This window comes from Engraulis encrasicolus, chromosome 1, assembly GCF_034702125.1.
Source record: "Engraulis encrasicolus isolate BLACKSEA-1 chromosome 1, IST_EnEncr_1.0, whole genome shotgun sequence".
NCBI lineage: Eukaryota > Metazoa > Chordata > Actinopteri > Clupeiformes > Engraulidae > Engraulis > Engraulis encrasicolus.
This window is the reverse complement of record NC_085857.1, coordinates 31,640,350-31,665,389: the sequence shown is the minus strand read 5'-3', so window position 1 is coordinate 31,665,389 and position 25,040 is coordinate 31,640,350. Positions and strand designations below refer to the sequence as shown.

The 25,040-nt window shown below is 40.9% G+C and overlaps 1 protein-coding gene and 1 long non-coding RNA gene across 2 annotated transcripts; both read right to left on the bottom strand.

Moving 5' to 3' along the window:
- Window positions 1-373: 373 nt before the first annotated feature.
- Window positions 374-5,379, bottom strand: LOC134461421 (uncharacterized). Its single transcript, XR_010037278.1, has 4 exons — window positions 5,131-5,379; window positions 3,337-3,389; window positions 2,968-3,151; window positions 374-1,100 (listed from the first exon to the last, which is right to left on the bottom strand). It is a non-coding gene; the product is annotated as an uncharacterized LOC134461421 (long non-coding RNA).
- A 15,295-nt stretch (window positions 5,380-20,674) lies between these two features.
- Window positions 20,675-23,735, bottom strand: LOC134456975 (frizzled-1-like). Its single transcript, XM_063208665.1, has 3 exons — window positions 23,549-23,735; window positions 20,787-21,173; window positions 20,675-20,689 (listed from the first exon to the last, which is right to left on the bottom strand). Exons 1-3 carry the CDS (start codon window positions 23,594-23,596, stop codon window positions 20,675-20,677), a joined length of 450 nt encoding a protein of 149 aa, XP_063064735.1. The 5' UTR covers window positions 23,597-23,735.
- Between the last annotated feature and the right edge of the window lie 1,305 nt (window positions 23,736-25,040).

Below are 25,040 nucleotides of genomic sequence, written 5' to 3'. Positions count from 1 at the left end.
AGTTTTTGAAAAGATTCAGAATACAAAGCTTCTCTTTCTTAGATCACTCTTAGAAGTAGACGGTATGGTAAACAAACCAAAGTTAACACCTTTCAGTTAGTAAAACATAGCTGGCACAGTAGGCTATGACAAAACATCTGGGTGTTTTGTGTGCTTGACATCAAGATTAAAATGAAATATTCACCCTTATGTTCTGCTTTTTAAACTTGCAAATCATGGAGTGGACATTCTTCCCCAAGCTTGTAAGAAATGCATTACTTCAATCACACAGTGTCTCCCAACTTTTTTTTTGTCTCATGTACCCCCTAAGCATTTTTGTCCTACCATGAGTACCCCCTCCCTCATGCTCTACTGTATATCTTCCTCTATCCCAATATGATTATGCTCCATACATTTCTTTTTATTGATACCTGCCAATGCATGTACCACCTGCATTGTGTTCACGTACCCCTAGTGGTACATGTACCCCTGGTTGGGAAACACCGATCTAAACAGTTGTAACAATAGTGTGTTAACCAATATTACAAATTAAACAAAATGTGTGGGCTGCTGTATATAAGCATTTATTAACTGTGTTTCATAATTGCAATGGTTTTTGAAGCTGGTTCTGCATATCGGATCCTCTGTGGTGGCAGGATGCAGGCAGCAGCGTACTGTACATCTTCAGCTGTAACGATAAATACAAATCTATTTTTAAAAAAATAATTAATGTAACATGAACATAATTGAAGCATATCACTGGTATATATAGAGTAACTATAACATTTCAGTGTAGTAAAAATGTCTACATTTGTTTAAAAAGGAAAAACCCATGAACATCCTTCTCAAAAAAGTTTTGGGTGCAGGACTAACAAAGTCAAATGACAACTGAAAATTAAGTCTGCTCACCAAGCTCCTGTTTTACTTATTTAATGTGATGAGCTTGAAGTGCAGACTTCATTTTCAGTTTTCAAATGTCTTTATTGTCCCATTACATCTGCAGAAATATGGGGGTGTACACTCACTTGTGTAATACACTATAGATGTAAACAGAGACGTTGTCCAAGTCCTTGGTCATGTGATACCTGCTGCAGTGTACTCCACGTCTTCAGACCGCTCCGCTGTAAATAAAATAATGGCATATGAAGTGTGATGAGAATACGTCACTGTTTGGTACACCAACAACTTAACATACTTATGTCGTTTACATTATTTACCTCAACATTAAGTAGCTGAACTTGTATTAGTGTCAGGTTCATGGGAAGAAAACACAATAGATAAGGAGATGGGCTGCTCGTGTTTCAAAGCATGCTACCTAATCAGTGAAAATCATGGGGTGGTAGTTTCATGGTGTGGGCATGCATATCTGTCAATAGAATTGGTACCCTTGTAATTATTGAAGATAGTGGCTACTGACAAACGCTGAGGGTTTACTACGCTTGATGTATACTTTAATCCAGTCCAATTACAAAGCGGATTCCAAAAAAGTTGGGACACTTGGTATTTTGTGAATAAAATCAAAATGCTGGCATTTTCAAAACATTCAATATGTTAATAAGGTAGAGCATTGTGTACAGACAACATATCAGTTGTTAAAGCCAAGCAGAATGATTGTTTTGGGGTAATTATGCGATAATTTAAATTTTCACCCTTGCAACAAATTCCAAAAAAGTTGGGACAGGGCCAATAAAATGCTTTTTATGTTGGATAAGACTAAACACAACACAACGGAGGAGATGTAACATTTAAATACTTTGACTGATGGCATGATTTTATTTTAAAAATTGATATTTTTATGAACGAGACATGATTTCAGCAGCTCAACTGATAGGTGTGTTCTTCGACTTGTTTACCTTCTTGTTATGCTTAATACGTGGCATATCCTCACTGCAAGAAAACAATTTCGTCACCTGTTTATTCTTATGATGGAACCACACTGTTGGAACATAGTAGAGATTGAAATTTCCCATCATTATGGGGCAATATCTTACCACTGTGCTCCAAAATATAATGCCTTGGTAGCTATGTATGCTGTTTAAAGTCTGAATATATCATTCAGCCCTCATTTTAATGCTCTACATGAGTAAGAAGACCATAACCAAGGCATCTCTGCACCCCTTTACCATCATATATGCAGTCTTTCAGACTGACCACTAAATCAAGCTGAAGTAATCATTTTCTTCATAACCTGGAGGGTGCATGACTCCATGATTTTAAAAAAGAATGAAATATTTTCCATTCTGTAATCAGAGGACAGTTTCACATGTCTCCTAGGTCCATATAGAATGAGCTTTGCCACTTGCAACTCTGTTTAATGTCTGCATCATGTGCCTTAATCAAGTGTTGTGTTTATGGTCATTTTTTCAACAGCTGTCATTGTTGGAGTGTCATAGTTGGCTTATTGACGATGGGTGTGTCATGATCTCATAACTCACTGAATGATTTCACATAACTCTACATTACAGAAATAGGCCTTATATGCCGGCAATTTTGAGAATTCAATCTTTCTGTGTAATAGATCAGTAATTAGTCCCTCAAAATCTTCGCTTCTGAGTGCCACAGCCTTTCTGTGATGGTATTTTATCTGTGCATTCATGTTGGCAGTCAATATAGTTCCTTTCAAAAAATCATCCTTGTGTTATTTTTAGAATTATTCAACTATTACAAAAAAATTTGGCCCTGTCCCAACTTTTTTGAGATTTGTTGCATGGGTCAAATTTTAAATTAGCACATATTTCCCTCAAAACAATGCTTTTGCCTCATTTTAACTGTTCCTATGTTGACTTTGTGCTATTGTTCATCTTATGCATGGATTGAATGTTTTGAAAATGCCAGCATTTTGATTTTATTCACAAAATACCAAGTGTCCCAACTTTTTTGGAATCCGCTTTGTACATTTTGTCCCTTCAAATTGGGAGGCACATGTAAAAATAAGTGAAAGTCACTTTGGATGAAAGCATTGGCTGAGTGTAGTGTAATGTTACATACCGGGTACTATATAGTATCATAGATGGCAGCAGGCTGGTCGGGTCCTCAGTTGTGCACTGGCAACAGTGGCTGGTCCTTGTCCGTGTCTCTATGGGGCCTCTTCTCAGGTCGGAGTGACAATCCTTGATGATGCTGACTATGGTGAGACCTGCTGGCGTGTAGCCTACTGTACATTTGCAGACATCTGTAAAGAAAATGATGACAAACGAAGGGTGATGAGAACAACATATATTTCATTACTATTTTATTACTAATATATAAACACATGCAGAGTAAGGAGATGATGGTGTTAGCTTTACATTGGAAGGTCTCTGGTCTTAACTCAGGAGCATACTTTATATTATATTAGGGATTTTAAACTTTACTAACCTGACAGTGAGTCCTGGCTCTGTTTTCCAGGTGAAGTGTGGTTTGTTGTTTGCCTACAGAATGAAACCATGTCACATGAGGATGGGGAAAGGATGTTTACTACACAATGCACTCGTCAGTAGGCCTACAATCGCCAACATTACCCAGACAGCACACTTATGTCTTGCCAACGTTACCAGCATCAGTCTGAACCTGGATGGACACCTGTGCACTTAACCATATGTGAACTCTGAGGGCAAGTGTAGAAGCCTGGCAAATAAAGACAGGAATAAGTTGGTCTCAGTATCACTGCGCAACTACATTCAGAATGTAATATGTTGGTTTAGTTGATTTCTGTCCATCACAATTTAATATTATGGTTTACATTTAGACATATAACTTTTAGGCATTAACAATGTCATATTTGGTAAGGACATGTACAAGTGATGTAGGCTGTACAGCAGGGGTGGGCAACTTTCATTGTAAGGTGGGCCAACATTTTTAATTACCACAATCGGTGGGCCACATCACCACGCACTTGAGAGAATTTACAAAAGGATACTTCACTTTTTCTTTATTTATACCTGAATGCTTACACTATTGATTTATAGGGGGTTAAAAACTGTCCTTTTTCTTTTTTTAAAAAAAAGTGAGAAGTTGGGCTGCATGTGGCGCCCGAGCCTCCAGTTGCCCATCCCTGCTGTACAGTATCCTAACAGAAAGGCTCTCATAGTATTTCAAATAATGGTCTATATAAAAACTGGTTATAATAGGTACAGTGCAGGGTTGAGGGGGTGGTTTCTTTTATTTCGTTATACCTACCGAGTAGATTAGCCAATGTCTGTGTGACACGTTCACGCTGCCACCTACACAGCATCCTCCTCACAACCGCAGGGGCAAAACACCTGAAACATAATAATGTAATCCTTTTTCAGTCCAAGATATAGACTAGAAAATGAGTGACAGCATCACAATCAGTTTGTATGCAAGTGTAGTGGACCCCCCATTTTTGTCTTTTTGTTATTCCCTTATTCTCATTCCCTGTCTTTTTGTTGTCCTGTCAGAAGTTGTCTTTTAGTTTAATTATGCTGTTGCACGTTATCGCCAATAGATGGCATCATAGGACCAGCAATGAGTGCAGAGGCCCTCTCTGGTGCAGTAGCCAGTGACTTCGGTCACATAAAAAAGAACGAAACGTGGAAGTGACAGGCTTTGTTGTGATACAGAAGGCAGCGGTGTCAGCTGTACAGTTATGCTGAGGAAAATGTAAATAAACAACGAACTCAGCGAAACTCTACACACTTGAGGACCTTATTCATTAAGTGTGCAAAGCATTCACGCAATAATGCCACCAGGTCATTAACATAAGTACTGATAACGAACGTAGGCCTACCAAATGACCATATTTCATCACCAACTAGCAACTTGGAAATTTGGCAATACAGAAACGAACAATGTTTAACAGTTCACGGAGGAACACAGCTAGACTACGTTGCTTTTCCGATGTGGCCACTGGCCCGCATAGTGCCAGAATGGTAGTGAAATGTTTACAGCATCTTGATGTAAGGACTTGGCTACGGAAGGAGGGAATCCTTACACCTGATGCACGCCAAACAGACACATTTTGCTTCCAAAAGCAATGGCATTCAAATTATAATTAAGTTACTTGACAAGCCGACAGATCATCAAACACTGAAAGATCAGCATGCTGCCTTGGGCTAATAACAAGCTAGCATTGTCGTACGTGTTTGTTTAACAAAGCTCAGTCATTTTGGTCAATCTGCCACGTAAAATACATGTTTTTATTTTACTTACCAAAACTGCAGAGGTCCTTACAGAATACGGAGAAGTACATCCAAAAGTACAACAACGCATATTTGTGGGGAAAGTGTACCAAAATTAAATAACCCATGGCAGTGATGAAGCTGTTGAAAGTAATGCAGCAGGGAGGGAGCTTCCCCTGGAGACGGCGCGAGAGTCGTCCTTCGCCTTGACGACGGCCTGCCTGTCAATCAAAACAATAATTCTAAAGAATGTCAACTGCCAATCAACCCAAATAGCCATGCTCATTGGTCATTTAAACTATTTTAATAGCTCTCTCAAATACAGGGTCAGCCTGAAAAAAATATCTGGGCTGTTTGGAAGGGAGGGGCAACTATCGTAGGAACGAAACAGAGCCGACTTGGCAAGAATTGGCAAGGAGCTATATGGCTTCAAGCCCACCATTGAGAATAATGGGAAAAGGCGCTCTACTTCCTTCTTCCGCCCAAAAATCGTCCCATGTCCCGCCCCCAGCCGTTGCTTCACAACACATCGAACATCCGCAGTCTAGTTATAATAGAAGTCTGTGGTTTTGATTGACTGAAAGACAGTTAGTATTGAGCTCTAGATAGGGGGGAGGATGAGAACGAGTTTTTTGTCTTTACAACATCGTTGTAAAAAAACTAAAAGGAGTTGGCACGTGTCCTTTTCACAGATCGGAGTCATGCTTGTGATCTCTCTAACAGTCTTTGAATGAAGTTTATAGGTGAAAGGGTTCAGGCACAAATGGACCTCCGTGTGGGACATGCGCTGATCTCTTGAAAAATGCACTTTTCGAAAGAATGGGATTCTCCATAGAGCCAGGCCTGTTTTTTTTACAAACCTGCCATTTAAAAAGTATTGGGAGTTGGGAGATGAAACTTTCACAATTTGGAGACATCCCATAGAGCTCGCTAACAACGCGTCAACTAAACTTCTAGGTGAAAGTGTTGATGTTTTATGACCGAAAAAGCCTCCTACACTCTAATCTCTAGAGTGGCGGAACTTTGGTTCATGAAGGTTCCACCATAGTTTTCAATGGAGACCCAGGCTTTAACAAAATCGCCAAAAACGGGAAAACGACAAGAGACACGGAGAAGCTTATAACGATACGCGATCTCCAAGCCGAGCCGGTCGTTTTAGTGTTTGAACGGTGTCTCTATCTCGAAAGGCCTAGGAGGAGATCCATTTTCTATTTTTACTGCCCCTGCACAAGACCAAGCTATAATAATAACTAGAAATGCATTCTCACAGAAAATGCTGGAAGCGGGCTTGCCTTTTGGGGCAGAGATGAAACAAAGTACTATTGAGAAAACAAAGCTAAAAGAAATCTTGGAAAAACTCCATCCACCCAGTCAGAAGTTATGGGCCAAACAATTCAGCCATCTTGGATTCAGCCATCTTGAAAGTGTTGTAGCTGTGCGTTTTGGGGATATACTAAATGACATACATGGTATTTTAAGTTGGCTAAGGAACACTGCATATGATATAATTTTGAAAATCAACATGGCTTCGAGCGGGATTAGAACTCACAACCTCCATATCTGTAATCCAACCGCTTTGCCATTGATATTAAATGACATACAATACATGATATTTGAAGTTGGCTAAGGAACACTGCATATGATATCATTTTGAAAATCAACATGGCCTCGACTGGGGTTCGAACCTCCAACCCCCATATCCCTAATTCAGCACATTTGCCATTCATACTAAATTACATACATGGCATTTTAAGTTGGCCAAGGAACACTGCATATGATATAATTTTGAAAATCAACATGGCTTTGACTGGGATTCGAACCCCCAACCTCAATATCTGTAATTCAGCACATTTGCCATCCATACTAAATGATATACATGGCATTTTAAGTCGGCCAAGGAACGCTGCATATGATATAATTTAGAAAACCAACATGGCTTCAGGTGGGATTCGAACCCTCAACCTCCATATCTCTAATGCAGCAGCATGCATTACCACTAAGCCAAGCAGCTAATTGTCATGCATAGTCCAGCAAGACTATATTACATTGCATTGCAGAGCTGAACAATAGACTTCTAGAATGCTTGCTCGCACCTGCTCGTTAAGAATAGAATCTTGAGACAGTGACAGTTGAAATGGAACTCTTCACTGGCTGCACCTGTTGTGATTGACTGAAAGACAGTTAGTATTGAGCTCTAAACTGGGGAGAAAATGAGAATGAGTTTTTTGTCTTTACAACATCGTTGTAAAAAAACTAAGAGGAGTTGGCACGTGTCCTTTTCACAGATCGGAGTCATGCTTGTGATCTCTCTAACAGTCTTTGAATGAAGTTTATAGGTTAAATTTTTCAGGCACAAATGGACCTCCGTGTGGGACATGCGCTGATCTCTTGAAAAATGCACTTTTCCAAAGACTGGGATTCTCCATAGAGCCAGGTCTGTTTTTTTACAAACCTGCCATTTAAAAAGTATTGGGAGTTGGGAGATGAAACTTTCACAATTTGGAGACATCCCATAGAGCTCGCTAACAACGCGTCAACTAAACCTCTAGGTGAAAGTGTTGATGTTTTATGACCGAAAAAGCCTCCTACACTCTAATCTCTAGAGTGGCGGAACTTTGGTTCATGAAGGTTCCACCATAGTTTTCAATGGAGACCCAGGCTTTAACAAAATCGCCAAAAACGGGAAAACGACAAGAGACACGGAGAAGCCTATAACGATACGCGATCTCCAAGCCGAGCCGGTCGTTTTAGTGTTTGAACGGTGTCTCTATCTCGAAAGGCCTAGGAGGAGATCCATTTTCTATTTTTACTGCCCCTGCACAAGACCAAGCTATAATAATAACTAGAAATGCATTCTCACAGAAAATGCTGGAAGCGGGCTTGCCTTTTGGGGCAGAGATGAAACAAAGTACTATTGAGAAAACAAAGCTAAAAGAAATCTTGGAAAAACTCCATCCACCCAGTCAGAAGTTATGGGCCAAACAATTCAGCCATCTTGGATTCAGCCATCTTGAAAGTGTTGTAGCTGTGCGTTTTGGGGATATACTAAATGACATACATGGTATTTTAAGTTGGCTAAGGAACACTGCATATGATATAATTTTGAAAATCAACATGGCTTCGAGCGGGATTAGAACTCACAACCTCCATATCTGTAATCCAACCCCTTTGCCATTGATATTAAATGACATACAATACATGATATTTGAAGTTGGCTAAGGAACACTGCATATGATATCATTTTGAAAATCAACATGGCTTCGACTGGGGTTCGAACCTCCAACCCCCATATCCCTAATTCAGCACATTTGCCATTCATACTAAATTACATACATGGCATTTTAAGTTGGCCAAGGAACACTGCATATGATATAATTTTGAAAATCAACATGGCTTTGACTGGGATTCGAACCCCCAACCTCAATATCTGTAATTCAGCACATTTGCCATCCATACTAAATGATATACATGGCATTTTAAGTCGGCCAAGGAACGCTGCATATGATATAATTTAGAAAACCAACATGGCTTCAGGTGGGATTCGAACCCTCAACCTCCATATCTCTAATGCATCAGCATGCATTACCACTAAGCCAAGCAGCTAATTGTCATGCATAGTCCAGCAAGACTATATTACATTGCATTGCAGAGCTGAACAATAGACTTCTAGAATGCTTGCTCGCACCTGCTCGTTAAGAATAGAATCTTGAGACAGTGACAGTTGAAATGGAACTCTTCACTGGCTGCACCTGTTGTGATTGACTGAAAGACAGTTAGTATTGAGCTCTAAACTGGGGAGAAAATGAGAATGAGTTTTTTGTCTTTACAACATCGTTGTAAAAAAACTAAGAGGAGTTGGCACGTGTCCTTTTCACAGATCGGAGTCATGCTTGTGATCTCTCTAACAGTCTTTGAATGAAGTTTATAGGTTAAATTTTTCAGGCACAAATGGACCTCCGTGTGGGACATGCGCTGATCTCTTGAAAAATGCACTTTTCCAAAGACTGGGATTCTCCATAGAGCCAGGTCTGTTTTTTTACAAACCTGCCATTTAAAAAGTATTGGGAGTTGGGAGATGAAACTTTCACAATTTGGAGACATCCCATAGAGCTCGCTAACAACGCGTCAACTAAACTTCTAGGTGAAAGTGTTGATGTTTTATGACCGAAAAAGCCTCCTACACTCTAATCTCTAGAGTGGCGGAACTTTGGTTCATGAAGGTTCCACCATAGTTTTCAATGGAGACCCAGGCTTTAACAAAATCGCCAAAAACGGGAAAACGACAAGAGACACGGAGAAGCCTATAACGATACGCGATCTCCAAGCCGAGCCGGTCGTTTTAGTGTTTGAACGGTGTCTCTATCTCGAAAGGCCTAGGAGGAGATCCATTTTCTATTTTTACTGCCCCTGCACAAGACCAAGCTATAACTAGAAATGCATTCTCACAGAAAATGCTGGAAGCGGGCTTGCCTTTTGGGGCAGAGATGAAAAAAAGTACTATTGAGAAAACAAAGCTAAAAGAAATGTTGGGAAAAATCCATCCACCCAGTCAGAAGTTATGGGCCAAACAATTCAGCCATCTTGGATTCAGCCATCTTGAAAGTGCTGTAGCTCTGCGTTTTGGGGATATACTAAATGACATACATGGTATTTTAAGTTGGCTAAGGAACACTGCATATGATATAATTTTGAAAATCGACATGGCTTCGAGCGGGATTAGAACTCACAACCTCCATATCTGTAATCCAACCCCTTTGCCATTGATATTAAATGACATACGATACATGATATTTGAAGTTGGCTAAGGAACACTGCATATGATATCATTTTGGAAATCAACATGGCTTCGACTGGGGTTCGAACCTCCAACCCCCATATCCCTAATTCAGCACATTTGCCATTCATACTAAATGACATACATGGCATTTTAAGTTGGCCAAGGAACACTGCATATGATATACTTTTGAAAATCAACATGGCTTTGACTGGGATTCGAACCCCCAACCTCCATATCTGTAATCCAGCACATTTGCCATGCATACTAAATGACATACATGGCACTTTAAGTTGGCCAAGGAACACTGCATATGATGTAATTTTGAAAATCAACATGGCTTTGACTGGGTTTCGAACCCCCAACCTCAATATCTGTAATTCAGCACATTTGCCATCCATACTAAATGATATACATGTATGGCATTTTAAGTCGGCCAAGGAACGCTGCATATGATACAATTTAGAAAATCAACATTGCTTCATGTGGGTTTCGAACCCTCAACCTCCAATCTAATGCAGCAGCATGCATTACCACTAAGCCAAGCAGTTAATTGTCATGCATAGTCCAGCAAGACTATATTACATTGCATTGCAGAGCTGAACAATGGACTTCTAGAATGCTTGCTCGCACCTGCTCGTTAAGAATGGAATCTTGAGACAGTGACAGTTGAAATGGAATCCTTCACTGGCTGCACCTGTTGTGATTGACTGAAAGACAGTTAGTATTGAGCCTTTAACAGGGGAGAAAATGAGAATGAGTTTTTTGTCTTTACAACATCGTTGTAAAAAAACTAAAAGGAGTTGGCACGTGTCCTTTTCACAGATCGGAGTCATGCTTGTGATCTCTCTAACAGTCTTTGAATGAAGTTTATAGGTTAAATTTTTCAGGCACAAATGGACCTCCGTGTGGGACATGCGCTGATCTCTTGAAAAATGCCCTTTTCGAAAGACTGGGATTCTCCATAGAGCCAGGCCTGTTTTTTTTATAAACCTGCCATTTAAAAAGTATTGGGATTTGGGAGATGAAACTTTGACAATTTGGAGACATCCCATAGAGCTCGCTAACAACGCGTCAACTAAACTTCTAGGTGAAAGTGTTGATGTTTTATGACCGAAAAAGCCTCCTACACTCTAATCTCTAGAGTGGCGGAACCTTGGTTCATGGAGGTTCCACCACTGTTTCCAATGGGGACCCAGGCTTTCACTAAATCGCCAAAAACGGGAAAACGACAAGAGACACGGAGAAGCCTATAACGAAACGCGATCTCCAAGCCGAGCCGGTCGTTTTAGTGTTTGAACGGTGTCTCTATCTCGAAAGGCCTAGGAGGAGATCCATTTTCTATTTTTACTGTCCCTGTACAAGAGAACCAATAATAAACAGGACTTAGAGATTACTATAATCGGGCCTTGCTCTGCAAGAGCTCTGCTCTTGCTCCGCAAGCCCGCTTAATAAACTAGAAATGCATTCTCACAGAAAATGCTGGAAGCGGGCTTGCCTTTTGGGGCAGAGATGAAACAAAGTACTATTGAGAAAACAAAGCTAAAAGAAATCTTGGAAAAACTCCATCCACCCAGTCAGAAGTTATGGGCCAAACAATTCAGCCATCTTGGATTCAGCCATCTTGAAAGTGTTGTAGCTCTGCGTTTTGGGGATATACTAAATGACATACATGGTATTTTAAGTTGGCTAAGGAACACTGCATATGATATAATTTTGAAAATCAACATGGCTTCGAGCGGGATTAGAACTCACAACCTCCATATCTGTAATCCAACCCCTTTGCCATTGATATTAAATGACATACAATACATGATATTTGAAGTTGGCTAAGGAACACTGCATATGATATCATTTTGAAAATCAACATGGCTTCGACTGGGGTTCGAACCTCCAACCCCCATATCCCTAATTCAGCACATTTGCCATTCATACTAAATGACATACATGGCATTTTAAGTTGGCCAAGGAACACTGCATATGATATAATTTTGAAAGTCAACATGGCTTTGACTGGGATTCGAACCCCCAACCTCCATATCTGTAATCCAGCACATTTGCCATGCATACTAAATGACATACATGGCATTTTAAGTTGGCCAAGGAACACTGCATATGATGTAATTTTGAAAATCAACATGGCTTTGACTGGGTTTCGAACCCTCAACCTCAATATCTGTAATTCAGCACATTTGCCATCCATACTAAATTATATACATGGCATTTTAAGTCGGCCAAGGAACGCTGCATATGATATAATTTAGAAAATCAACATGGCCTCAGGTGGGTTTCGAACCCTCAACCTCCATATCTCTAATGCAGCGGCATGCATTACCACTAAGCCAAGCAGCTAATTGTCATGCATAGTCCAGCAAGACTATATTACATTGCATTGCAGAGCTCAACAATAGACTTCTAGAATGCTTGCTCGCACCTGCTCGTTAAGAATGGAATCTTGAGACAGTGACAGTTGAAATGGAATCCTTCACTGGCTGCACCTGTTGTGATTGACTGAAAGACAGTTAGTATTGAGCCTTTAACAGGGGAGAAAATGAGAATGAGTTTTTTGTCTTTACAACATCGTTGTAAAAAAACTAAAAGGAGTTGGCAAGTGTCCTTTTCACAGATCGGAGTCATGCTTGTGATCTCTCTAACAGTCTTTGAATGAAGTTTATAGGTTAAAATTTTCAGGCACAAATGGACCTCCGTGTGGGACATGCGCTGATCTCTTGAAAAATGCACTTTTCGAAAGAATGGGATTCTCCATAGAGCCAGGCCTGTTTTTTTTACAAACCTGCCATTTAAAAAGTATTGGGAGTTGGGAGATGAAACTTTCACAATTTGGAGACATCCCATAGAGCTCGCTAACAACGCGTCAAATAAACTTCTAGGTGAAAGTGTTGATGTTTTATGACCGAAAAAGCCTCCTACACTCTAATCTCTAGAGTGGCGGAACTTTGGTTCATGAAGGTTCCACCATAGTTTTCAATGGAGACCCAGGCTTTAACAAAATCGCCAAAAACGGGAAAACGACAAGAGACACGGAGAAGCCTATAACGAGACGCGATCTCCAAGCCGAGCCGGTCGTTTTAGTGTTTGAACGGTGTCTCTATCTCGAAAGGCCTAGGAGGAGATCCATTTTCTATTTTACTGCTGCCCTGCACAAGAACGATAATAATAATAAGAAACAGGACTTAGAGATTACTATAAACGGGCCTTGCTCTGCAAGGGCCATGCTCTGCATGGTCCTTGCTCCGCAAGCCCGCTTAATAAAACAGGACTTAGAGATTACTATAAACGGGCCTTGCTCTGCAAGGGCCATGCTCTGCATGGTCCTTGCTCCGCAAGCCCGCTTAAAAACTCATTCTCATTCTCTCCCCTGTTAAAGGCTCAATACTAACTGTCAGTTAGTATCAGAACAGGTGCTCCCAATGAAGGATTCCATCTTAACTGCCACTGTCTCAAGATTCTATTCTTAACGAGCAGGTGCGAGCAGCCATTCTAGAAGTCTATTGTTCAGCTCTTCAATGCAATGTGATATAGTCTTGCTGGACTGGACATGACAGCTAGCTGCTTGGCATAATGGGAATGCATGCTGCTTGATAAGAGATATGTAGTTTGAGGGTTCGAATCCCACCTGAAGCCATGTTGATTTTCAAAATTATATCATATACAGTGTTCCTTGGCCAACTTAAAATGCCATGTATGTCATTTAGTATGAATGACAAATGTGCTGAATTACAGATATGGAGGTTCAGGGTTCGAACCCCAGTCGAAGCCATGTTGATTTTCAAAATTATATCATATGCACTGTTCCTTGGCCAACTTAAAATGCCATGTATGTCATTTAGTATGAATGGTAAATGTGCTGAATTACAGATATGGAGGTTGGGGGTTCGAACCCCAGTCGAAGCCATGTTGATTTTCAAAATTATATCATATGCAGTGTTCCTTGGCCAACTTAAAATGCCATGTATGTCATTTAGTATGGATGGCAAATGTGCTGAATTACAGATATTGAGGTTGGGGGTTCGAACCCCAGTCAAAGCCATGTTGATTTTCAAAATTATATCATATGCAGTGTTCCTTGGCCAACTTAAAATGCCATGTATGTCATTTAGTATGCATGGCAAATGTGCTGAATTACAGATATGGAGGTTGGGGGTTCGAATCCCAGTCGAAGCCATGTTGATTTTCAAAATTATATCATATGCAGTGTTCCTTGGCCAACTTAAAATGCCATGTATGTCATTTAGTATGGATGGCAAATGTGCTGAATTACAGATATTGAGGTTGGGGGTTCGAACCCCAGTCGAAGCCATGTTGATTTTCAAAATGATATGCAGTGTTCCTTAGCCAACTTCAAATATCATGTACTGTATGTCATTTAATATCAATGGCAAAGGGGCTGGATTACAGATATGGAGGTTGTGAGTTCGAATCCCGCTCGAAGCCATGTTGATTTTCAAAATTATATCATATGCAGTGTTCCTTAGCCAACTTAAAATACCATGTACGTCATTTAGTATATCCCCAAAACGCAGAGCTACAACACTTTCAAGATGGCTGAATCCAAGATGGCTGAATTGTTTGGCCCATAACTTCTGACTGGGTGGATGGAGTTTTTCCCAAGATTTCTTTTAGCTTTGTTTTCTCAATAGTACTTTGTTTCATCTCTGCCCCAAAAGGCAAGCCCGCTTCCAGCATTTTCTGTGAGAATGCATTTCTAGTTTTGATTACGTCACGCCACAATGCAGGAGAGCAAGGGGTGAATGACGAGTGAACTAGTTCAGTGAACGAGAGGAGGAGGGGGGCATTCATACTTTGCCTGTGTGCTTCTCATGTCCAAACATATCAACTTAACTCATTTTGCCTAGTTATATTATTTATTTAACAGCAGCACACATTTAAAAAAGCCCAATTACAAGCTGTTTTAACCAAAAAGTATGCCTTCTTCTCTGCCACGTTAAGTTGTTTATTCGTGGTCATGGAGACTGTTGCTATGCGCCCAGGCTGGTCTCTCGTTCGCGGGCTCAATACAGTTCGTTCTCGCTGTGCTGTGTAGATCTAAGGTGCTCCTCGTGTCTAAACATATCACCTGAAACCTATTTTGCAGATTAATTTTATGTATTGAACAGTATCACCCATTAAAAAAAGAATAAAATATCATTTACAAGTGGCATTTCCAACTAGAAGTATGCCTTTGTCTCTGCCACGTTAAGTTGTGTATTCGTGGTCATGGAAACCATTGGCTGCAGTTCACTGGCTCCTCGTTCAGGAACGAGAGCTCAGCTCGTTCAGAGCTGTGAACTGTGGACTATGTGAACTGCTGAGCTCTTCTAAATTATGAACTAAATACCCGGTATGTGTAAAAACTCTGGTAATATTAAGATATCACATTAAGAGATAAAGTGGTGCCCCTTTGCGCAGATTAAAATGTTCATTGGACGACCACTTCTGCTACTGTCTGACTGACTAGTGACAGACCGGTGATTCACCAACGAACGAAGTGAACGAGAGGCGGGGAACTAGTTCGCTTCGTTCACTTCAAAGACTCGTTCAAAACGAACGGTTCGTTCGTGAACGACACATTACTACGCACGAGCGGTCTCTCTCCCAAAAAATATCCTGCGCTTGTGGGGATCTTTTTTCTTTTTCATTAAGAAAAAGTAGGGTGGGGGGGGTGGATTGCTGCCGACGCACGAGCGATCTCTCGCACCATGACCATGGACAGCTCCCCACAAGTGAATGGTGACATTAAATTGTCGGAATGCTGAAACCAGAAATGGCAATGGCGCCATGTCGGAATGGTGCTATGTCGGAATGACGAGTGCCCCCCCATGAGAGCGCTTTACCGTTGCGTTGAGGAGCACGCCTTCACTTCAAAATGCGTCGCACCAACACGCTGCATGAACTAGCGTGTGGTACATACGCTAAAGCATGATGACTGCCTACTTCCAAGCATTTGCACATGTAGCATACCAACATGCCCCAACCAGGAACTTGCATCATTTACCTTGCATGAAGTGAAGTTTTATTAAAATGTTGACAAATTCATCATACGTGGCTGCCTGTCCAATGCCGTAAGTTTTGATCACCTTGTATGTGGTATTCTGGTCTAGTTGCAGTCCTGTGAATAGAAAGCAGGGGTGGGTTCAAAATGTAAGTATCCGGATACATCATCACGGCGGGTCTCTTCACGATACACATATTGATGGGGAAGTGTCAGAATTGATGTTTCATGTGCCACAAACAATTGGTTTATCAAGTTGCTAAAACTGCATCTGACAGTTGCTGCTTGCTAAGGAGTAGGCCAAGAGCTTCTTGTTTTACATGCACGACAGTGTAAGTGTTTCCATATCGAAAAACAACAAAAGTAACATTTGGTTGTATAGTACATATTTCTGTTTTCTTCAGAATGAAAATAAACTTTTAAAAAAAAGGTCTGAAATATCGGGATACATATTGGCTTGTAGCCCATGTATTGTAGTGTTTCTTAATGGAGCTCTGTGTTGCTAGATGGCTACTTGGGATGAGCGTCTGCGGGTAAAAACTGGAAACATTGGCCATTTTTGGCTTTTTTTCCCCAGCCGTTTTGTGCCCATAGAAGTCTATGTAATTTGTTGAATTTGGGCGGAATCTAGCGCATTTTGGCAGTTTTTGAGAACCTTTTTGGGCGAGCTACAGGGAAGTACAAGGAGGGTGTTGAGAAGGATGCAGCTGAATGGGGGCAGGGGTTAGTTACCAGCATTAGACTGTTTTATTTTTACATTAGCAGGCTTATATGAGGTCAAGGGGCCGTTGGGAGGCTTAGGGGTCTTACACACTACGGCGGTAAAGCGTCGCGGAACGGCCATGATTTTTACCGGCGTCTGTGAAAATACATTAAAACATATCCGTCCTTACACATCAACCGGCGGTAGTCCGGCGTCAGCCGTGCGGGAGCCGGCTCCGCACCGCGCTGCATTTGGAAAATAGAACTCGAGCGTATTTTTCACGCTGGCGATCGACGGTGTCTAATTCAAATGAATGACAAAGTAGCACGCTACGAAATGCAGTTACTAAAATCAAACCATGAACCTGAAAATACTAGGTCTGAAATTTATTTCTTATGAAGCATAGCCTATCGCCATTGTGCATTAGGCCTGCAGACCACGAGCAAACAAGAAATCATTTTTAAAAGCCAACAGCAACGCGTGCGCTCAGTAGTCTATTCAGTCTGGCTTGCAATTAAGGGGCAATAGACCACAGGACGCATTTGAACACGGAGTTCATATCACAAATAGGGTGTCACGATATCACTGACAGACGTTGAATTGATAGGTTTGAGTCCGACAAGTCGTGCCGCTTGTCTTAAGCTGGGCGCACTCTTTCAATTTCGGATTTGCGTCTTTGACAGCCAGACTGAGCACAAGGGGCTGCCGCTGGAGCGGAGAAAAGAAATAGGCTATCCACAACTTCACTGAATAAATATCATTTAACCTGTGTACAGCACAGCAATCACAGATGATTAGCTTCTTGGATAGCCTATTTTGTAAACGTTAACTTGCCATTCACATGGAAAGGTGATCTGATTTCAATCCTCCCCGGAAATATTCTTTGTGTCTTCAAATTTACACCTGTCAACAGCAGATCTAGACTCCCACCTAACGACCAGCGAGACACTTGTCTGTTTGCGAGTAGTAAACTTGGCTGATAACTTCAACTTTAGGCCTACAGTATGCAAGGCTAGACAGCGGGTTAACCAATCAGTTCCATACTATTGCGTTAATAAGGTTTAAGATAAAGACGACTTCAGCTTAGGATATCAGAAATAAACAAGACAGCGCAGATGGCTTAGTTTTTTTAATATGGCCACACTAGCGTTATTACGCATCATACGCAATGCATATTTTTTCATTAAACCTCAAATCAGACGTACTATTAGCCTGTACCCAGCACTTTTCAAACCTTTCTGAGATTTATGGTAGCCTAATTGTCCCCAGCGATTTTGAAATCAAACTGAAGCCCATGCACGGAAGACTCGCATTGGATAGGGACTGGGCTTCAGCAAATGACACCACTAAGGCACTCAAAAGTAAGGGTTAATAACATAACGCGGGACTTATGATGATGCGTCCTTTTCAGATTAATTGTGAACATTGGGTGAACTATTTGGCTTTCAACTTTAGACCAGACCTGCAAACTCGTCAAAGAAAAAAATGTGACAGTCTCCAGCGGACATGTTGCTGACGCCAAATTCTGACCATTGAGTGTTGCAGTAGATATCAAGACTCATCAGAGCAGGCAACATTTTTCCAATATTCTAGTGTTCTTTATGGTGACTGTCACCAAAAGGTGATGAGTTTGCAGGTATGTTAGGCATAGGCTACAGGGTTGTATTCCAGGTCAAACACAGCTGCTGCTGACGTAATATTAGTAATAGAATGCTTGATGAAACGTTCCATGCTGCGCCGAGATTTTCGAATGTTGACGGTCTAAAATTCTGCACTTCCACGCATTTCAAACAGGCGGCGTAGGGTACATGTACACAATGATAAAAATAATGGACATGAAAACACGTGGTCATTGGAAATTAACTCCACTATCCAGAGTAAAGCAAAATATTAACAATGAAAGTTATTCTAAATAGCATAATAGGGCCCCTTTAAATCTCCTGGCAAATTTGCAGATTGGTCCAGAACATTACCAATTCGTCAACATCATTTTAGTTGCCCAATTAGGTTAATTGGTTCAGTGTATATTAATCTTTGTACCCAAAAGGTATCTCACTCTCACCAAGAATGTTAAGAACCTGCTCAAAGGTCCAAGTCCCAGTTCCAAACCTAGTGTACATGTTCCTTAGGTTGGAGAGATACATCCTCAGGGCCTTGTACTCCCCAGCATCCAGTTCGTCAGATCCATCTTTCTGAAGTGCATTTTGTAAGGAAAACAAAGGGGTGTGGGGGGGTCATACGAACAGGCTGTCTCACCCTCAACTGAGACTGGCGTAGTTGAATTCACCCTGTGTAACTCCACCCTTTTACATGAACATAGCATTTGTTACTCATTGTAAACATTTGTAAATGTTTTGTTGATATAATAATTAGTTCATTATTTACGAAGTTTAAAAAGCTTTTTGTAACACTTTGCTCGACGGGTTCCTTCATTACACATTCATAGCAGCCGTTATCAACTACACATAAAGCATTTATGACTGTTTCATGAGACATGACTCCAAATAAAAGGGTGAAAACTTGACAAAATAAAAGTGACAGTCGCAAAGCAGCACTGCCCTTTTCTTGCAGACTTATAATATCACATCAGAGTCAATGTGTTAATCCATTGCCAACATAAAAAAATTGTACCCTTTTGGACATTCCTGCTACCTGGAGATGAGAAATCACCATCAAAATAAATTAGGTTGCTTGCTAAATCATGTTCTGTCTCTGGTACTGAATTAGCCCATTGACTGTAATGTGATACGCTTGGAACAAAAGCTGCAATAAGGACAACTTTCATTTTATTTTTTTTTAACATGTTTTCTACATTCTATCTTCGACATTCCTGAAAGTTTTGTTCACGTTGAGTCATGACAGTCATAGTTTATAAACGTTGCTGTGAATAACCAAATAACAGTGCTATTTAATGAACCAGTCACTCCAGCTTCTAGGTTTGAAAGGTGTGTTATGAATGTTGAGTCATATCTCATGAAAGTTCTAAGTGTTGTTCAAAACCGATGCTATGAATGATCGAATAACCATTGTTATTAAAGGAACCCGTTCGGCAAAATGTTACCAAGCTGTAGCTCCTTAATGCGCGCTGTACCTCCAGTGGCACGCTGTAATAGTCATTGAAATGTAACTACCATAGCACTACAATACTATGACACAACACAGGCCTTTTAGTAATGCACCTCGACTTGGTCATTACCATACTGGTAACAACACATTTATAAAGCCGTGTCTTAAGGGTTTTAAGGGGCCAATAATCTAAAGCAGAGGTTCCCAACCTTTCGCCACTTGAAATCTTCTAACCCAATAAACAATACAATTCAAAATAAACATTCGACAGCAACACACCCAGAAATATTATTTTGATTTTCAGGGCCCACAGTTTGAGAATCACTATTTGAAAGTGTTACCAACATCTTACAGTAGGAGTTGAAAGTAGGAGAATTGCATACCTAGTCACTGTTCACATAATTTCAAGGCTGTACAATTACATTCAACTTCAAAGTGCTACATAAGATAATTGCAGTTCTTCAAAATCATACTTCATATTGCGGTGATATACATGAAGAACTTTGTGACATTTGGGGACATTTTTGTTTTGGGCATTGCATTGCAAAATGCATGTTATACAGGTTTAAAAAGTGTGTTTTAAAAATACTTGAATGGCAAGAATTCACAAATAGACTATACAACTTTTAAGCAGTCATTTCCAATAATAAAATGCAAAAGTCAAGGATGGTGGATACGTCATTTTGCAATTAACCTCTTCACATGTAGCCATCAACACAGAGAGACAAGTCTTTTCATACATAAGGATACATCGCTGTAAAGAAATAAGTAGCGGCACGTCGAAGGACTCAAAACTGGAATCAGGAAAGGGAAATAATTATTAATTAATAAATTAATATTTAAGCTAACAGTGTGCGGGATCTTTCTTACACTATAGATTTAACATATGTATGTGTTTAAAAAGGCAGATTCATCATTTTACCTTCCTTTCTTTCAGCAGCGGCTTTGGTGTTCAGCAATGAGGCCAGACCTGACATTTCGATTTCCTGAAGAGTAAAGATTGTGAAGTACTTTTGCTTCTACTTTATACATATCTGCACACACGCACAATGAAAGCTCAAAGACTAGCGGCTTCAATACACATGCACACACACAGACACACACAGACGAAATACATTCACATAGACATACATATTGAAAGTCGTCGTCGTCATCACAGGCCTGTAGACTGAATTTGTCACAATTCAGGGACTCAGGCCAGGTAAAGCCAAACTTATTCATCAGTGTCTCGCAGCCTCCTCTCGCCTCTTCACATCTCGTCTTGCACGGTGCTCGGGCTTTTCCAGCATCGCACTCCGGGGCGTACACTGAGCAGAGGAAAGGCTTCAAGGCCGGAGAGCACTGGACCTTCACTAGCGGGTAGAACTGGTGCACCTCCAAACCAGCCTCCTCTTGGGTCCTGTGGCCCAAAATGTTTGGCATGACCGTTTGGTTGTAAGGCAGGTTGTTGCATAAAGGGACAGTAATCGCCTCACATGTTCCACTGGATGTGTCAGACTTAGCTATTCTCCCCTCCACCTGGATGGGTGGAAAAACCCAACAGCTTTGTTTTATGGGATTTCTCACGCCATATTACATACTGCACATGGGAGAATTACATACAATACAATAGTTGGTTATGCTGTATTTAAGTTCCAGATTATCTCTGAAATGACATGATATACTGCAGAACAACGTCAGTGCATAACTATGGTTAACTGCTCGCATATGTGGTGCATGGAGACAACAAACTTCTGGCAGCGTTTAACAGGTACTGCAGCCCAGGGCCTTGTTTCCCGATAACGATGGTTCTTAGCCTTACGTGTGTCGTTAACCAGTGATCCTACGAATGTTCTTGGATTTCCTGCGACTGTTTCCCAAAGACACTCGTACATGAACGCGCGTGCACAGCCTCTAAGATCATTCGTAGCGCCGCTCTTAAGGATCGCTGTCCACATATGTGGTGCTGAAGTGTACTCGGAGTGAACTGCGCCGTCATCTGCTGCTAAACCATTTACAAAATGTAAGGCGTGTGTCAGTATCAAAAGTTGTTTACAAGGGTGGGACTACATTTGTAGCAGTTTGCAACTATCGACAGGAGTTATTGTTGGCAAATGACTCACACACAATGAAATCATGCAAAACTCCCAACTGACGGTAATAATGAGCTACGCCGTTAAGACCCAGATAAATCGCGTGCACTTGGCTACTGCAGCTTAATATTTAAGAAGACAAGTAGGCCTAGGCCTAGTTGGAGTTCCAAATTGGGATGCGCAAAGTTACAACCTCAAGGCGTTCAAGGCTTGACAACTGTCGAGAGCACGTCATGCTGTTATGAAAAACAATGTCCATCAAAATTGACACATCCCCTCGCTGCCTTTTTGTTATTGCTTAGCCTACTAGAGTCGGAATAGGGAAAGGAGCTTGGCACATGTGGTGAGCGGTGCGCAAAGTACCGCGCGCTCAAGACTTTCACAACTGTGAGGACATTTTTGCACGGCAGTCTGCTGTTATTAAAACAAAAAATCTACAAGAATCCCCATCGCTGCCTTTTATTTTTTGTCATAGCTTACCCTTCGCCTACAACTATCATGTATTTTCGGCGTCGCCTTCCCTTTCTTAGGCTACTTGAAAATGACAGAGGGTGCAACAACTCGCTGACCATTTTTCTTCAAAAAATATCAAATAAATAAAGTTTCGGAAGTGGCCTTCCGACATCAACACTCTTGTCTCTGGTTGCCGAAGCCCCTTGTTCATTTTGCATTGTTCTTGTTCATGAAGCACCCAAATTATGATTGATCACAGTTTAATTATGCCCAGGTTTATCAAACACAGTCGAACTATTTTACTGCCTGTAAAATATTTCCAAACACATTACTTTTATTTTATAGGCCTACACATCCACAATTAATGTTGCCTTCTTATTTTCGTTGCAGTGTCAACTGTGCTGCCATGATATTTAGGCTACACTCCCGTCTTAAAACATCAACTTGAAGCGCAAGTTTCCTCTTTTCCTATGGGTGTCTCCACTGTGCCATGCCTCTCGCGTCTTAAAACAACAATCTTATGCGCAGGTTTCTTCTTTTCCCTTCATATCCTGTGGGTGTCTCCACTGTGCCATGCCGCTACGATCAATCTTAGCGCGTTAAGACTACTCTAGACCACTCGTGGATTGCTCTTAGAGTTACGTGTCAACCTGCGATGGTTCTTTGCTAAGTTGGCTTTGGGAAACGCTCCGTGAGCTCTACGATGGTGTTACGTGTGAACTTAAGTAGCACGTAGCGTTAAGTAGTACTTAGGGCCCTTTCGGAAACGAGGCCCAGGTCAATTGTACTACAACAGCATTTTTATGTTAGCCCACAAGTCTCAACATTTGTGCTCATTAAAGTACAATTTATTTGTATTCATTTCTTATCTCTCAACTGTAAATAAATAAAACCCTAATAGTTGCAATGAAAGCTTGACATGATGCTCTGTGGAATACAATATTTGTACAGGTACTTGAAGGTGTCATATTGCATATTTGTATTTGAGTGTGTAATATACAGTATTTAGTAAATTATAGCTAGAATTTATACTACTCATTCACAAATGTCATATTGATCCGGTATATATACCACCATCAATTAATAAGAACTCGATTTGGAAATGTACACTTTTCATACAATAAAAAGGTGGATCTTCTCAGTGTTTGCCATTTTGAATTTCTCAGTTATAGACATCTTTGTCTGCAAAGCTCTAGTAAACTAGACTAATATTAGTTTATAATATTACTTAGAAAACATCCATGAAATAATCAAATTTGCAGCATCCATTTCAGGGGGTGGGGGGATGCATGACTAATATTACACTCTACCTTTTAAGTACATTTCCTTGGCAATAGACCTGGCAAGTCATCATCACACTGTACTTACTGAGGCTGCAAACAGAAGTCCAGTAAACACGCACTGCAGGAGCTTCATTGTAGCTGCAGAGTTCCTTCACTGTCTAGAACTGGGTCCGACTCGGTGCCTTGTACTATACAGGCAGTGCACTTATGAAGAAGAGCATGGACTCCAAAACAGAGCTCCTTACGACAGAAACCTGATGATTTAATGAAGTCAGCACTGGAGACGTCTCGGCATGGAGTCTTGGCCTGCCCTTTAGGGAGGCATTTCACAATACCTCCCCTTTTCACTCCACCTCCCACACTTACATACTTTCACTGGTTATGTGCTGTAAACAGACATTTCTCATAGAAGTGATGTCCACATGCTAGACATCTTTATCTCCTTTAGCTGAACTATGTGGGATCACAGTGACGGTCATGTTAAAGTGGAAATGAAGCAGTGATCTGATATATATGGCAAAATAATCAATGAACCAAAATATCAAATAAAGGACTTTAAATAACTCTGTAATAAAATCCGTTATTCAGAGTAAAGCATTAACAATTTGTAGAAATGTATGAGCTTTCAACCGGTGTGCCGCCATTGTTGATATGACGTCACCCAAATGGTAGTCATTCTCAAGGTAGATAAACAAACAGCCTAGCCAAATGGATACTAGAGAAGAGGCAGAGGACGAACGCGATCGGCCAACTGATCATTATTATCACCCTGTAGCCTATGCGTTTGAGCCTGTCAGGGAAGAGCCTATAGTGGCTACTTTTCAGTCAGACAATGATGAAGACGAGACATGGGCTAATAATGATGAAGATCGGCAAGGAAGTACACAGTGGTGTATGTGTGGGGCTTGCGTCCCAATGGACACACAACTGGAGAGTGTTTGCTGCCAGGAGTTGACACTTAACCATCTGAGACTAGGCCAGTGCATCACTCATAACCAGCACTTCAAAATGCTGTGTCTGGAGAGAGAGGTGTTGGACGTCTCCTTACTTTTGATGAGGGACATCAGAGCTGACACGTTGGAGCGACCCGTAAACAGCTGGCAGGCTTTCACAATTAATTAGCACACCGATATATGGTCAAAATACAACACGCGAAGTCCCCCTGCCTGTAATGTACAATAACTTAGCAGTCGGACTCGGACATCTCAAAGCAGCTACTCAGAGCTAACGCTTAGCGCACCATAGTAGGAACTGCAATCGTTGGCTAATCCTTCGGACAAACATACCTGTCAACGTTGCATGTTCACAATTTCATGTAGTATGTTGTGTTGACAATTAAATGTTTGCTGGTAACGTTGCATTGGCATGGCAAGGCCAGCGATATATATCCACTCTTGGCATACCGGTAGTTGAGGAACTGCAGAAGCCACCTCGTCTACAAAGACAGTTCACAACGCACTGTTTTGTAAGAGAGAGAGAGAGAGAGACACACACAAAATATTCAAACACTGGTCTTACTTGTACTTGTAAATGAAGTCTATACGCCACAAGTTACTATATACACTTCTAAAAAAGAC